Source organism: Pinus tabuliformis, chromosome 3_2, assembly GCF_031772625.1.
Source record: "Pinus tabuliformis cultivar Carrire ecotype Pingquan chromosome 3_2, CPIR1, whole genome shotgun sequence".
NCBI classification, from domain to species: Eukaryota; Viridiplantae; Streptophyta; class Pinopsida; order Pinales; family Pinaceae; genus Pinus; species Pinus tabuliformis.
Genome location: NC_142302.1, coordinates 878,817,509 through 878,834,277, shown reverse-complemented (window position 1 = coordinate 878,834,277; position 16,769 = coordinate 878,817,509). Strand labels below are relative to the sequence as shown.

Here is a 16,769-nt window from a genome sequence, read left to right as displayed (position 1 = left end):
GAATTTGAATTTCATTTCAGCTCCGTTCCCATTCTGCGGACAATTATTGAAGGCCCCATATGTCCATGTTGCTGGAATATTCCTGATCACGCATATGCATGTATGCATGTATATGATGTATGTATCCATGTATTGTGCATGGCATCGACTTGGTATGTATGCATGCATACATACATCCGAAAATATCATATCCAACTCAGCAGCCCCTAAATGCCATGTCGGACGGAGCACGTTGAACAGCCAGAGAAATCCTAAACAAAAACAACACAAACGAATAACGAGAAGAAAAGCTTTAAACCCTCACTCGCTGCGCAAACTGCAATTTATTGCTGCGAATTCTTTCAAAGACTCGATTTTTTACAGCTTCAGATCATCGAAGGCCACTCTATTTCTAGCCTCGCGAGCTACGCTTGGCTGAAATTGACCGCGGGCTTTGAAATTTAAGGTATGTTGAAGCTTTGAACAGGTCGACATGCTTTAACAGACTTTAAAGCAGAGCGGAAGTGGATATTCCGAGGACTCACCTTAAATGCTGCGAAGGCGATGCTTTCATCTTATATGAGGACATCGTGAACGGCTGAATTCGATTTTGTTTCTAAAGTTATGCCTGTCGTCTTGAACAGTTGAAATTCTCCCTATTTAAAAGGAAAAACAATACATTTTATGCGTTCTGGACTGCGTAATTCATTTTTCGATGTACAGGCGATGTTTCGCCAGTAATTTTCGGTGTTTTGAACAGCTGAATTTGTGCTTATATCGTGTGTCTTTGTTTTTCTTGTTCCTTGGGTCAGGATCCTGTCAAATTTGAGTGTGGGAGCTGTGACGCTTTCTCCAGCTTTTTGTTCAGAGAAGTTTGACAGCATTTGAGGATATTTTAGCTGGGAATGAGAGTATATGGGTTCTTACAGCATCTTGTTAACCTTAAGGGCTGTTAAACGTATTCATTAAAGTTTAAGTGTGTTTCTGTGCGTCTTGTCCACATGAAGGGCTGTTAAAATGAGTCAGGACAGTGTTAAGTGCATTTCTGTGCATTTTGTCCATTGGTGTTAAGGAGAGCAGTTCATTTGGAGACCCGATGTCTAGATTTTGTGTTGACATAGATCCAAAAGGGACCGGTATTTCTTAAAATGAAGTTTTTCCGATTGATGAGAAAACAAAATTAGAGAGCATTAGGAGTCCATGTCTTTTGAGTAATCTATAAGCATCTTTCCTGGAAGCAACGGTAGAGAAAAGCGCAGATTACTTGAAGGGATTTGATCATTGATGTCTATATCAAAGCAAAAGTGGATTCAAGGCCTACAATATTCTTCTCTCTTTCGGCCACCTCCTCAAAATGCACAGCAACGACAGGTAAGTAATAATATTTCTCACTTTTTTGCAAGTGTTTTGTATGTTTCATTTTAGCAAAGGCTGTTTTCAAGTTAATAGTTATGGAGTTTTTGAGTGTTGTTTGGTTAGCCTCTGCAGTGATAGCTTTTCTTCCTGTTGCTACAAATGTTGCCTCCTTTTTTTGGCAAGAATGTGTTGTCTTTCTGTGAAAATTTACTTCAAAGTTCAAACTAAAATTTTCACCAAAGATATTCTTATCAAAAGTAAAATCTCAATGTGTTTTCTGAAGGTGGAGTGTCTAAAACATTTCTCCGATTTAAACCGTGATTTACATTATCCTTGCTTTTATTTTCCATTGGTAGCTTTATAGATTATTACTAATAGGATTCATGGTCGACAAGAGAGTTTCCAAACAGTGGGTTATCATTACATCTCCACTGCCATTTATGCTATAAGGTACTTTCCAATGTTTTCATTTTAGAGCAATTGTTGGTTTTGATAACAGTAATAGCGGAAACCATCAAGGAAAAATCCTTTGCCGATTATGTCAATAGTAAATTCCAGTTATAATGCTCAATATGAGATCATTTTTCCCATCAGTGCATACATTTAGCCTGATTGGTGTGGATATCTTTTTTATTTCCCATGAAATATATATATGGGAAATCCATTAGTCACTTCCTCTCATTCCGAGGGTAGTATTTAGGGTAAATCAGTTTCTTCATGACTCAAAACTGATACAACAATATATGCATTATGAGCTCAACATGTCACTCATGGGAATTGTTCTTGGGTGGAGAGGATAACACTCCTCTCAACCACTCAGGCTAAGACCCAATTGAGAGATAGGTGTGGATATCTACTCCAATAGAGTTGAAAAAGTAGAGGTTTTCAAAGTTCCAAACTAACTTGAGAAAAATATGAAAGCAAAGGGCCCCTCATTATGTCTGTGACTAAGGTGAAGCCTTGAAGTTTGTATCTACCCAACATGCAGCAGAGATGGTCTACAGTTTCATTTTATCAGAAGCATGTAACTCTAGTTCCCAATACGGTTGAAGCTGAATGCCATCTTTACCAGTTGTAGTTGGCCTTGTTCACTTGTATGTGACATAGAATTGTCAATATATGCTATATCGGCCTCTGCAATTTTTGGTTATTGCTTGCAAACATGGACATCTGCCAGGGTTGCCTCTGGTATATCGAATCTTATCATATAACATTCACAATATAGAATTTTTGGTGTAGCAGCTCATATATTCAATTGGATAGACATAGATGAAATTGCACACTTGGAATAAGTTTAAGGCCAAACCCAGAAAACAAACTTTCTTAAATGATCGATGTGTTCAATATGCGCACAAAATGCAGCTCACGTCTATTTGAAATTTCTGTGAGAGCCAGTACAGTATTTTGCAAAGAAGAAATGTCAACCTATGGGAATTAAATTATTAATCTAGGAATCATCGTTGACCGAAAATGCCTTCCACTTGAAAATCACTGCGTCCTTTCCATGATATGCATATGTCACATTGTTCCAAAGATGGCTCTGCAGTCTGCACTTGTACTCCTAATTGAGTGTACTGCATTCTAGGCAAAAAGGGAAAAATTATTATTAAAAATTTAATTGTGTGATGGTTAGAACATTTTGGAAATTGAATACTTGAAGGTTGGAATTCTGGATGGAGGACTTAAAAACAGATTTGGAAGGTTAGTTGAATTCAGTTGGCAGAAAAAGGTGAAATATAAAGCAATAAATGGCTTGTTCTTTTGGCAACATAGTCCCGACCAGGGTTGCGGGGGAACACACCCCCCCTCATGAACCCGCTCCCAATTTGCACTCCGCTCGGGAGCTACTCGGGAGCGCAGGGGAGCTATTTCAGGAGCGCGCTCCCTTTAAAAAAATGCTCCCTGGTTTTTAGGGAGCGTTTAGGGGGGTGGTTGGGAGTGGTCGCTCCTTGACCGCTCCCCTATACTCGGGGAGCTCCCTTTAAAAAAACGCTCCCAGGTTTTTAGGGATTGTTTAGGGGAGTGGTCGGGAGTGGTCGCTCCTTGACCGCTCCCCTACACTCTGGGAGGGATTTTTAAGAGGAGGAGCAGTTGGGGAGCGATCGCTTCCGACTGCTCCCCCTCGAAAAAAACCCTCCCGTTCGATGTTGGAAAAGGAGGCCGCGTGATTGAGAGAGAGGTGCGATGACGGAGAGGGAGAGGAAAGGGAGGGAAAGGGGAGGGGGAAAAGGATAAAAAGACCCTCTCCCCTCCCATTATTCACAATTTCATCCATTGGAGAGAGCAAGAGGAGCAAGAGAGAGTTTGGAGGTTGGAGAGAGGAGCTTGGAGAGAGCAAGAGAGAGGAGCTTGAGGAGCTTGCAAGGGAGATTGGAGCTTGGGATTGAAGGCCAAAGAGGTAGGATCTACACTGTAATCTATCATTTTTTTTGTTTTTTGTTTGTTTTGTTTTATGTTCATTGCTAATTTTTTTTTTTCTCTATTTCCCATTCCCATTCCTCCATTTTTTTGCAGACTCAAAACTTCAAAGTTCAAACATCATGGTTATATGGCTTGGCATTTTCTTCTTCTTGGTTCCTTTTTTGGTTATTATGGTGTTGGAGAGTAGAAGGAGGGTTGATCATGATGAAGAAGAGGATGAAGAAGTGGGTTATAGTGGATTTGATGAAAACCTTGGAGAGGAGTACCTTGGTGAGGAGGAAGAGAGTGAACATGATGAGGCCCAAAAAACTAAACAAGACCAAACCCCATTGTGGAAATATGTTTCTAGGCCTGAAGGAGGGAAAGGGGGTGGAACCACTAAATTTGCATGCCCCCATTGCAACAAAACTTACACAAGTTCATACACCCGTGCTAGAAGGCACCTCTGTGGGAAAGGGCCATGTGATGAAGATAAACCAATAGGAATCAAAACTTGTGCAAGTGTGTCAGCAATAGATAGAGCCAAATACATAAGGGGAGAGGAGGAAGCCCAATAAAAATCTAAAAATCAAAGGGTTTCTTTGAACATAGCTCACAATCACATCAACATGCACAAAGAACTCCTTCAACATCCTCCCATGGCAGTGGATATGGAGGCACAGGAACAAACATCTCTTTAAGGTGTAGAACCATATCAGATTTCCTTGACGAAGGGTGTAGGAATGATGTGGATTAAAAAATTTACCGGTTTCTCTATGCATGTGGGATACCATTCAATGTTCTTCGCTCACCTTATTGGCATGAAATGGTTTCTGCCATAAATGATGCCCCCAAAGGATACAAGAGCCCTGGGTATGACAAGGCTAGAACCATTGGACTTGATCATGAAAAAGCAAAAATATCACATTCTTTGAGTAGAATGACAAATTCTTGGACTGAGCATGGGGTGTCCATTGTATTTGATGGATGGACAAATGTAAAAGGCAAGCCATTGATAAGTGTTCTTGCTGTGTCTGTTAGTGGTGCCATCTTTCTTTCAGCATATGATTACTCAGAGAAGTTCAAGACCGACATCAACATTGCAGAACCATTACTTGAAACAATTGAACGTATTGGGCCATACAATGTCATCCAAGTCATCACTGATAATGCTGCTAATTTGTGAGTCTAAGGGAGCAATTATTGAGGATAAATACCCCAAAATATTTTGGTCTTGGTGTTTGGTTCACACAATGAACGTTTTGATGCATGATATTATTAAGAACAAAAACCAACAATACAAATGGATTGGTGATTTGTACAAGAGAGGCAAACAAATGATAAAATTTATTACAAATCATAGCAATACCCATGGGCTTTTTCGCAGTCACTCAAGATTGGAGTTGTTGAAGATTGCGAAGACTAGATTTGCTAGCTATTAGCTCACCTTCAGGCGCCTTTTGAAGGTAAGAGAGTCATTGACTAACATGGTATCAAGTCCACACTGGCAGGTATTAAAGGATAGGGCTACAAATGCAACCGACAAGCAAGTTTTGAACAGGTGGAGCAGATCGCTCTTGATGGTTTGTTTTGGGCACGTGTGAGGCAAGTATTGGAATTCACCAAGCCCATTTATAACATGATTCATTTTGCAGATATGGATAAACCAGTGATTGGGGAAGTGTATGAGCAGATGGATACCATGTTGGAAATAAAAGATATTGTTCAGAAAGATGATCCCAACTTGTATACATTGATTCACAATTGTGTGTGTACATGGTGGAATAAACTTAATGTTCCACTACATGCCTTGGCGTATATCCTTATGCCAAAATACTACTCTCCATCTTGGTTGGGCCAACCTGCACTTGGGGGTGGGGTTAAGGTCAAACCCCATACAAATCCAAAGGTATCTACAAGATATATGCAAGCATTAGACAAGTTGGTACCTGACAGGGAGGAGTGTGCTAATTTGCATCTTGAATTAGGCAGATACTTCAGTTGCACTGGTTTGTTTGGTTCTTTGCATGCAATGGAAGATAGAGATAGGTTTGATGCTCTCACATGGTGGGAAGCATATGGCAGCATGGGACTTCTGCCAAAATTGGCAAAAAAAAGTTCTCTCACAGGTTGTAAATACTTCTTTTGCAGAGAGGTGTTGGAGCACCTACAACTTCATACATAATGTGAGAAGAAACAGACTCAATGAAAACTAATAGAAAGCTTGGTTTATGTGCACTACAACCTGAGGTTGTTGAGTCATTATTGTGATTGGGCTTATGAGGATCCAACATATAAAATTTGGGACAACCACCTAGAGGACGATAATTTGGAGGATGACACTATACATCTTGAAGAATTGGAAGCAAAACTTATGAGAGATGAAGATGAAGCAACAACAACCATGCCACCCCCACCATCCAGAAGCAGTGCCAGTGCTCGAGTTCCAAGTATTGTTCCTTTGCTGCCGCCGCCTCCATCTACATCCTCATGTGAAGGGCATGTGCCTTCTGGTTTTGGTCGTGCGACTGTGTGAGAGGAGATTCCTAGAAGACCACCACGACCTGCTCAGAAATTAGACATTTCTCGTGGCGGCAAGAGGACGTTGTAGATAATAGATTTACTCGTCTTTTCTAGTAGTTTTAATAACTGTTGACTCTTTCATATTTATTATGATATTTTTTGTAAACAATATATGAAAATTTAAGTTTGAAGTTTGAAGTTGGCAATTATAACTCATTGGTAATGAATTATGAATATGATGCTTCGTGAAAGTTGAAAGTTGTTTAATTTAATTTCATGCTAGATATTCTTTGTTGTAATGGTTACACTTAACTTACAAGTACAACTTTGGTGATCAATTATGATAAATGTTATATATTGAATTTTGAAAGCTTGAAACTTTAAGATTGATGAATCATGAGACTCAGTATGTTGTATGTTAATAACTTGTGGATGTGGTTGATGAAGATTACTGATTATAACTTCTAGATGATTGTTGTTATATGGTTCAATCTATATTCTATATTTTTTATGCTTTTTATATCTAATTCATCATTCTACATGCTTTTGTTGACATATATGCATCAAAATATAAAAAATATATATTATATAAAAAATTGCTTCCAATCCGGGAGCTTCTAAAAATGTCACTCCCGCTCCTCGTTTTTGTTCCCACTCCCAAGTAACCTTGGTCTAGACTTCCTTGTTCAAAATCTGAAAGAACTTCAATCTTTTGCCTGTTTTGATGATTATTATAGCTTGAATGGGCTTAAAGGTTAAAAACATGTCTTCTTCTTTGAGGCTACAAGTTTGAATCTTGAGGTGGGTAGGGTGTGTATTGTACAGGGTAAGTTCCTTAGATAGAACACCAAAGGATACCGCTCACAAACAGATCACAGATCAGTACACCAGTATTCTTGACTTGGTTAAAACCCTCAAAGAGGGAAACAGTCCAAGGCCTGAGCTAATGCGGCCACTTCAGGTAATTTATTAATGTAAAAGATTTTTTTTTACATAAGCTTCTCTCATGAACGGTCCTCTAACAAATGACCCTCCACGCTCTTTAAATAGAGATCATGGACCAATCGGGTGTTAAGCCACAGATCAAGTGTTGGTAATACCGAAAAGAGAATGAACCGCCGGATCATTTCATTTCTAGAAGATATCGTGACCGTCGGATTGTAAGTTACAAAAAGTACATACTAAAGAAACACACTTTACCTAACTATACACTAGACCAAGTTATACTTAATTATTTCCTATGTGTCGGAATATCCTAACATCCTCCCTTAAGAACAAATTGGGATAGGATTGAAGTATGTACAAAGATGACATAATAGGAGAAGGAAGGAGGCATTAGAGCCTATCCCCCCTTAGTGACAACTTCCTGAACTCCAAACATAAATCGAAGTTTAGTAAACTTCGCCTCTGTGAGAGCCTTTGTAAAGATGTCTGCAACTTGATCATCAATTGAATAATATTGCATTTCAAGAACATGGTCATGAATGAGCTTTCTGATGAAGTGCATGTGTAGTTCAATGTGTTTGCTGCGCTGATGTTCGACTGGATGGATCTTTGCATAGTTGAATGGCACTTTGATTATCACACCAAAGTGTAGTCGGATGTTGCTACTGAGAACCAAACTTTGATAGGATCTGACGAAGCCACAGGGCTTCCTTACTAGCTTCAACGGTGCCACGATACTCTGCTTCTACTGAAGAAAGAGAAATGGCACTTTGTTTCTTGCAAGCCCATGTAATAGGTCGAGAACCAAGAGTGAAGACATAACTTGCAGTGGACTTCCGATCATGATCATCGGGGTCACTAGCCCAATCAGAATCAGTGAAACCAACCAATAGAGGAGATGCTTCTGCACTGTAATGAATCCCAAATTGAACTGTACCTCGAACATAACGAAGTATTCTTTTAGCTGCTTTCCAATGACTTTCATGTGGGTTTTGCATAAACCGAGCAACAAGGCCAACAACAAAGGAAAGGTCAGGACGGGTATGGGTCAGATACAAAAGTTTTCCAACAAGCTGACGATATAAGGTAGCATCAACTTCAGGGGAAGTACAAGTGACTGAAAGTTTGGCTCCAGATTGAAAGGGAGAAGGGGCTGGCTTACAGTCTTCCATGTGAAAGTGGCGTAGATGATCACAAACATACTTGGACTGGGAAAGGGAAATACCTTCTTTGGATTGCAAGACTTGAAGACCAAGAAAATAATGTAAGTATCCTATTTCTGTCATTTCAAACTGCTTTTTAAGGCTGGACTTCACATGGTTTATAAGGTTGGGATCACTACTAGTAAGGATAAGATCATCAACATAAAGAACAAGAATGATAAGAGACTTACCCACTTTCTTGGTGTAGACAGTATTGTCAGAATGACACCTATAAAAGCCAGTATCTAAAAGAAAGCTATCTATTTTGGCATACCAAGCTCGAGGGGCTTGCTTGAGACCATAAAGGATTTCTTAAGCCGACATACAAGGTTGGAGTATGTTTGTATAAAGCCAAGAGGTTGTTCCATATAGATTTCTTCATGCAAGTTGCCATACAAGAAGGCAGTTTTAACATCCATATGATGGACTTCCCATTTGAAAGAGGTAGCAAGGGAAAGAACAAGGCGGATAGAGTTCATTTTGGCAACAGGGGAGAAGGTTTTAGTATAGTCAATGGCTTCAACTTATGAAAAACCCTTAGCAACAAGATGAGCTTTATGTTTATCAACTTTTTCGTCTAGTCCAAACTTGGTTCTGTAAACCCATTTGCATCTAACAAGTTTTTGTCCCTTTGGAAGAGGGACAAGGTCCCATGTATCATTTACCAATAATCAATGATATTCTTCATTCATAGCTGCATCCCAATCTGGATGGCCTGAAGCTTCTGCAAAGGTATCATGATCATAATTCACTGAAGCTTGAGCCAGTAAAGAAGAGGCTCTATCAAACTGAGAATGTGTACGACGTTGATCTGTAGGATCACCTGCAAGAGCACCTGCTGCATTCCGAGTAGTGCAGACCCATTTTGGAAGTTGAGGAGCTGAAGGAGGATCTCGAGAAGGTGGGGGAGGATTGTCATCCTCGCTGCCATTATCTGAAGAAGGAATTTTTTCAGAAGTAGAAGGGATAGGGAGAGGTGGCACATCCCGCCGAACTAGGGTCATAGGCCAATATATTTTCAGCAAACTTTACATCTCTTCTAATGATAACGTTTTTAGATTTAGGTTGAAGAAGTCTATATCCTTTAACATCTTTAGAATATCCAACAAAAATACATTTTTCACTCTTAGGTTCTAAGGCTTTATGTTTCTCATCTGGAATATGGGCCCATGCTTCACTTCCAAAAACATGAAAGTGACTTACATCTGGTTTAATTGGACTTATTCTTTAAAACTTTAGTAGGAATGTGATTTACTATGTAATTTGCACAGTTAATTGCTTCTGCCCAAAAATTAAACTAAGTCCTTTAGATTGAAGCATACAATTAACCATTTCCTTTAACGTGCGATTCTTCCTTTCAGCGACATCATTTTGCTGTGGAGTATATGGAACAGTATGTTGCAATTGAATTCCATGCTCAGTGCAAAAGTTGATGAATTTGTTGTTAACATATTCTCTGCCATTATCAGATCTTAGCTTAAGAATTTGATGTCCAGATTGTTTCTCAACAAAGGCCTTTAAGGCCAAGAACATGTTAAAGACTTCACTCTTGAGTTTTAAGAAGTATACTCAAGTGCGTCTGGAGAAATCATCAATGAAAGTTAAGAAATACTTGTAGCTAGAGAATGAAACAACTGGAAGTGGACCACATAAATCACTATGCACAAGCTGTAAAGGGGCTGAGGCATGCCAAGAGGCACGTTTTCCAAAACTATCTTGATGATGTTTTCCGAGTACACATCCGGAACAAACACCATCTTTGCAAGATACCATAGGAAGACCTGTCACCATATTTTCTTTACACAGATTTTGAAGGGAGCGATAGTTTAAGTGACCAAATTGCTCATGCTAAAGTTTGCTCACTTCATCATTATGAGCAACAGATACTGAGGGAAGAGTTGATGACCCAAATTTGTTGAACTTATACAACCTTGTAGAATCATCAACAATGCTAGTAGCTAAAATTTGTCTAGGATCTCTTAGGTCCTTAATTACAACATCATGAGATGAAAATTCAACGGTTTTACCTTCACCTGAATGAGTTATCCGATATACAGATAGAAGGTCGCAGGATAAGGTAGGAACACATAATACATCATTAAATTGACCATTGTCTAGATGAATAGTTCCAGTCCCTACAACACTAAGAGATCTATCATCACCAACATATATATTTTTGGTGTTACAATCATTTAAAGAAGAAAACATGGCTTTGTTTTTAGCCATGTGATAAGAAGAAGATACATTTAATGCATACCCAGACCGAGATGCTTGACAACCACTTGCAGAAAGTGTTATTCTTGGAGATGAAGTTGAAGAGTGCTCCAAATGGATGTTATGCTTCTTCATTGCTGCTTCCAAGGCTTCCATCTTCTTAAAGCATTTGGATTTTAAGTGGCCATCACGATTACAAAAGTTGCAATGTCTATCAGTCTTCTTCCCTTTGTTTTTAATTGTCTTATCATTTTGTTGAGTTGATTTTTCATTATGAGACTGAAATTGCTTAGGACTCTTGTTTGGTTTAGGACCATTCTTTTTAGGATGCTGCTTCTTAAGATTCTTCGAACTTGGCTGTTGCTATGCTGCTAAGGCTTTCTTATAAGAGTTTCCAGTATTAAGAAAACCAAAATGTAAGAGTTTTTCTTGCTCTCTTATTAAAGAATCACAAAAGGCATCAAATGAGGGGGACTTGTAGGCTTGTCCTTGAGAAATAAAGGCTTCTCTAGTAGAATGGAAGGTGGAAACAAACACAGAGTAAACTGATCCTAACTTTTAGTAAGAATGGAATAGATAAGGTTACCATCTTCTTTCTTAAACTTAACGCTTTTCAAGAGAAGTCCAAGGGTCTTGAACTTGGACAAAAAATCTTCAATGGAAGAAAAATTATTGGGGTCCAACGTAAGCAACTCATTTTCGAGTTGATGGGCTCTAATTTCATTTTTAATTCCAAAAACATTACTGAGCTTTTTCATTGCTTCATCGGGGGTATCAATTTCTGCGATATGGAATCTAAGGTTTGGAGAAATAGACATCCCTATCAACCCACGTGCTTGATCTTGCTTATTTTCCCATTTGGCTTGCTTATCTTCATCTTGAGGTTTAGACTCTTGGCCTGAGGCTATTCTATAAAGACCTTTACTTTTAAGTAAATCCACCATGTAGGATCAATGTTGCACGAGGCGAGGACGAAATAGGGACGTTTTTTGGAAGCGGGGATGTGGAAGCGTCATTTTCCAAAAATCTAGGAAGCGAAGCGTCTACTATATATATATATATATTTGCATTTATATTAAAAAACATCCAAAATACCAAATTAGTTGTAGAAGACATGAAAACATGCATATTTTTACATAAATCAAGATAGATATGGCATCCACTGTACATTAATGATTAATTATTCCAGCATCAACCATCTACAATCTAGATCCTCTTCTCTTGTCTAGCCTTTGCCTCTACTTCAATTCTATAGGGATTTTAGTCAACATTGCCTAATTTTGATCAAACAACTTATCCAAGCCTTATAATATGATAGAGAAAGCTTAACATGCCTAATCAATGATTTTGACTTGAGTGAAGGGTACATAATTGCTAAGGCCATGACAAAGGAGTTCAACAATCAATAACACCAACACTGGGTTACATATAGGGCTTGTTGCTCTTGATTAAATGCCAATCACATGACCTCATACATGACATAATCCAATGAAACGCCACAGTCCCATTGATCCTGAAAACTATTAAGTCTGCTGAATTTTGAATCGGATATGAAATTCTATTTTCTCCATATGAAGTTTGATGAGGTTGGAACCACTCTCAAACATCCCGAGTCATTTCATGGTAATGTTAAAAATTTAATTTAAAGGATGGAAATGAAAGATAAAGGAGAATGTCACTTTTACGTTAAGAATTTAACATTACCATTAGGGAGCATCCAGGAAGCGTCTAGGGAGCATCAAGGGGCACATTGGGAGTATTTGGAAAGTGTAGTTCCTCATAGAACAGTTCGGAATTTCCAAAAACAAAAAAAGCCCCACGGAACCGTCCACCTTCTCTCGGATCCATTCATGATCCGCGGTGGATACACAACTGATTCTCCACAGATCCACACCCGATCCTTTCTGGATCCGCGGATCGGGAAATAGGAACTGCGGATTAAGAAATAGGAACCGCGGATCGGGCAGTAGGAGTCGCAGATCGGGCAGTAGGAGTCGCAGATCGGGCCCCCACAGAATCCAATTTTGCAGGAACCACCAAAAAAAGGAGGAACCGTGGATCCGATTTTCCAATCCGCGGTTCAGCCGAAGGATCGGTGGCGGATCTGTACGGGACGCGGATCTGCTTTTGGATCCTTGGGGGGGGGGACGATTCCTGCAACACTCTGTAGGATAGCCATTGGAAGTAGTTGGTGCTGTCAAGAATAGCTAGGCATAGACTTTCCATTTTAAAAGAAACTGATGCTATATACGCTGAAACTAAGTGTTCAAATGGAAAGATCTCGAAAAATTAAGCCGATTAAAAAAAACGGCTCTGAAAATGGTTTCTGAATGAAAAAGTTATGGCTTTTTGAAGAAAAGTTCTTGAAGACGCCAACAAACCACGTGAATGTTTGGAAGTTGATGATAATGTTATATTTAAAAAAATTCCCCCCCTTTCCAAATTTAATCTAATTAGCTCACTTTTAAAAAAAAGATTACTTTATGTGACCCACTTTTATAAATAAGTGAAAGTCACTTTTACAATGGTACTTTATGAACTATCCACTAAATTGTAACTTAAATAAAAGATAAAGTGACTTTAGAATTATAAGTGACTCACTTTTTATAATGGGTGAGAACACTTTTACATAAAGTAACTTTAAAACATAACTTACATGTGCTTTTTGAAAAAGTAACTCAACAAAAAGAAAGACTTGAACCCAAGACCTCTATTCTCATAAAGTAACTTTAGACCAAGTGAGCTAATTTAAAAGGTTAGTAATTGTTGGAAAGGAGGAAGGGTTTTTTTTTGCTCATTGAAGCTTTGGGGTGCGTGCTTACTTGAAAAACCCCTTTTTTCCTACAAAACAAAAAAACAACCACACAAACCAAACGAACAAGCAAAAGTATCCAAGCTTTACGGTTAAAGTTAGATTTGCCTAGAAACTAGATATTTTCCTTAATATTTTTGATTTTCCGAAGATCACACTAAGGCTCGGCAGAAAAGAGCATACGCATGAGAAAAATCATTTCTTTCTGTTTCTGGTTTGCCCAGATCACACAGAGTCGCGGGGCAAAGAGCATACACAGAAATGAAAGGTATAGATTTGGTAATAAAAAAAATTATAGAAGACTATAAACCGAAATAAATAAAGATATAAATAACTATAACTACTAATAAATACTTTATACCTCCAGATCTTAAAAATGATGTAGCTAGGGCTATCGAAAACTTTTTCGCGTGAAACAAAAGAGGTTCTTCGCTGGAACATATGCTCCTAACACAATAGAGTAGTTCTCTTGGCCCGAAAGCAGTCAGAAACTGTAGATATAGGAAACAATAGTTGGATGCAGTTGTACCAACTTCGGATTTGGATCACCAACGTATGCGACATTCGAATAGCTCTGATACCATGTAGGAATTTACAGGGTAAATTCCTTAGATAGAACACCAAAGGACATCACTCACAAACAGATCACTTTACCTAACTATACACTAGACCAAGTTATACTTAATTATTTCCTATGTGTTGGAATATCCTAACATGTACTGAGTAGACTAAGTAGTCAAATCATTGTGAGAAGAGGATTATATCTCAATTTGGCAATTGGCTAGGAGGTGACCTTTTTTGTGACTAGAGGAATTGGCAACCAGGCCAAGCTCGTACTTGCATGACATTGGGTTGATTCCAACTGCTACCACTATGACCTCTAGGTGAAATCACATGTGCTTCAACGCATGGTTCACACATGAAATTGGGGGGATTTGAACCTTGGATTACTTAGTTTACATAATACTTCATTACACGGCCATCGCCAACTGATCTGCCCCCGGGTGTGGCTGGGATGTGACCTTAAAATTTATTATTATTATTATTTGAATTGGCAGGGAACAAAAGCCTTGGTTTGTGCAACTATTATAATAGGATATAATATAGTTAATTACAATTAGTTGCTGAGGCAACTTTCAATATTGAATATTTTGAGGACAGCCACAGAATTTGGCTTAAATTTGCTTCTCTCTCAGGAGTTGAAGAAAAAACTGAAAACAAAGAAGGTGGCAGTAAAAGAAAGAAGGTAATATGCATTGGTATTATTTAGCTTAAATTTGCTTCTTTTTCTAAACAACGCAGAACAAGAAATGAAGAGGAAGAAGAGAAGGTAAAACAAGAGACATGTTAGTATTTTACTCGGAACTTGGAGGACAGATTAATCTTTTGTCATACATTATTAGAAGATGAAACAGATGGTATAGAATCTAGATCATGTTACCGCCTGAGCAATGGCTAAATTACTATTGAGGACTTTTCGTCAACATGACTCCACGATTTAGCATTAAACACTTCTGTGTGGTATTAAATTACATGGAGCAAAATAGGACTTCTGGTGGGTCTGTTGGGCTATCATTTTGTTAGGTTTTGATCTAAAACATTGGAAACGGCTTTAGAAGAAGACACCCAGCTTTTTTTTTTAATTAAGTTCTGATAACTGAATTATAGGCATATTGCTTTACTCTAATGACAAGCTATTATTTGTGAGCTTTATGTCAAACATAATCAAAGTCAGCATCTCATGTGTGTTACAGACTGTTACAGAGCTATGCTGCCCCTGAATTAATCTCTAGCGGAGGTTAGGAACTGTCAGAACAAAACCTAGCACCCACAAAGTGTAAAGTACCAAGCAACTACTAACTTTGTGTAACTCCAGAAGGTTACCCGCTGTCACCTCAGTAGCTCTTCCTCTCTCTTTAGATTGGTTCTTTTTTGACACAAGGGGGTATCTCAAAGTAGGATTGCTAACGCCATGGAGTGGAGGCTTTAAGTGATGCTTGAAGAGTAAGCCTTAACAAAACAAGTGGTTGTAGGAGTGGTGAAAATATGAATGGTGTGAGAAGGAAATACTAAGAAAAACCCCTAGACTAGTGCCTGCCAAATCTTCAGCAAAATGGAATCAAGGAACATCACTCTGAAGAGGGCTGTTTTGTAAATAATTAAGGGGTGAGGGGCTGTAAATAGCATGCCACAATCAGCCTTAATAGTGCTAGCTTATTGGCGCTACACTTGAACCAATTGAAGAAGGTGCTGCTGTACAATGCTATATTGATTACAGCAACCTCTTGTTTGATAGGTGAAGGATTAATATATGCAGAAATATAACAGCAAAAAGAAACAAAGAGAACCTCCTCACACCACTCCTCTCCAAATGGCAAATATTCCATTAGAAGGCCTTCATAAAACATTCTTTGCAAGAGGTTCCCACAATTATCCAAGAACACTAAAAACATGCAAAAAATTAAGCCTCACATATGATAGAATGATTGATATCTCCAATCTTCCATTAAGCTTGCCATAATGATGTACAATGTAGTCCAAAGGGAGAGCTCCTCAATTCCCAAATTCCCAACAAGAACATTAAAAACATGCAAAAAATTAAGCCTCACATATGATAGAATGATTGATATCTCCAATCTTCCATTAAGCTTGCCATAATGATGTACAATGTAGTCCAAAGGGAGAGCTCCTCAATCCCCAAATTCCCAACAACCATTACAATGGACAGAGAGTTCCTCTTTATAGGGTAAGTCTCTTCTTTCATACAGTAAAGTATTGTTATTCTTCTAGCTCCCTCCATGACAAGTCAAACAAATAGTAAATTATTGGAGTAGTTAGATCTCTCCTAAATCCATGGTTAACCATGTCAAACATATGTGGACATAATCCTCTCCAAGACAACTTTCCCCATCTAGAAATAGAGTAGTATGCACTAATTAATGCTCATGGAGGCATACCACCAAAACCAGGCATTAAACCAAGTCAATGCCAAGTGTTCACTTGGAATGTGTCCTCCAGTAATGCATGGATGCGACATATAATAAAATAATTCTCAACATTGGAGGGTGTGCTCCAAGGTCCACCCAGTGGAACTCACTATGTGCACTCTCTAAGATGCATGAGAGAAATAAACATATAATAATCCTCCTAGGAGAGTGCTCCACAACAACCTCATGGCAAGAGGACTACAAGATGCATGCAACCAATCCATGTGTGAATTTCAAGGTGACGAACTCCATGGATGAACATGTAAGATGTCAAGTAAATGGAGCCTTCCATTAAAAATGAAGTAGTCAAAACCCCAAAATAGCAAGTGGACCATCTCCATCAATACAAAT

General features: G+C 38.6%; 1 protein-coding gene across 3 annotated transcripts in view; it reads left to right on the top strand.

Moving 5' to 3' along the window:
- The first annotated feature begins 225 nt into the window (after positions 1-225).
- GI (gigantea protein (GI)) overlaps positions 226-16,769 on the top strand; it is a 103,626-nt gene continuing 87,082 nt past the window's right edge. For 2 of the 3 annotated variants that reach the window (XM_089417116.1, XM_089417115.1), the window contains exons 1-2: positions 226-445; positions 792-1,350. In XM_089417116.1, coding sequence (XP_089273242.1) covers positions 1,264-1,350 — 87 coding nt within the window. In that variant the 5' untranslated portion in view covers positions 226-445; positions 792-1,263. The remainder of the gene's footprint in view (positions 446-791; positions 1,351-16,769) is intronic. The other variant, XM_089417114.1, reaches the window with a different exon arrangement.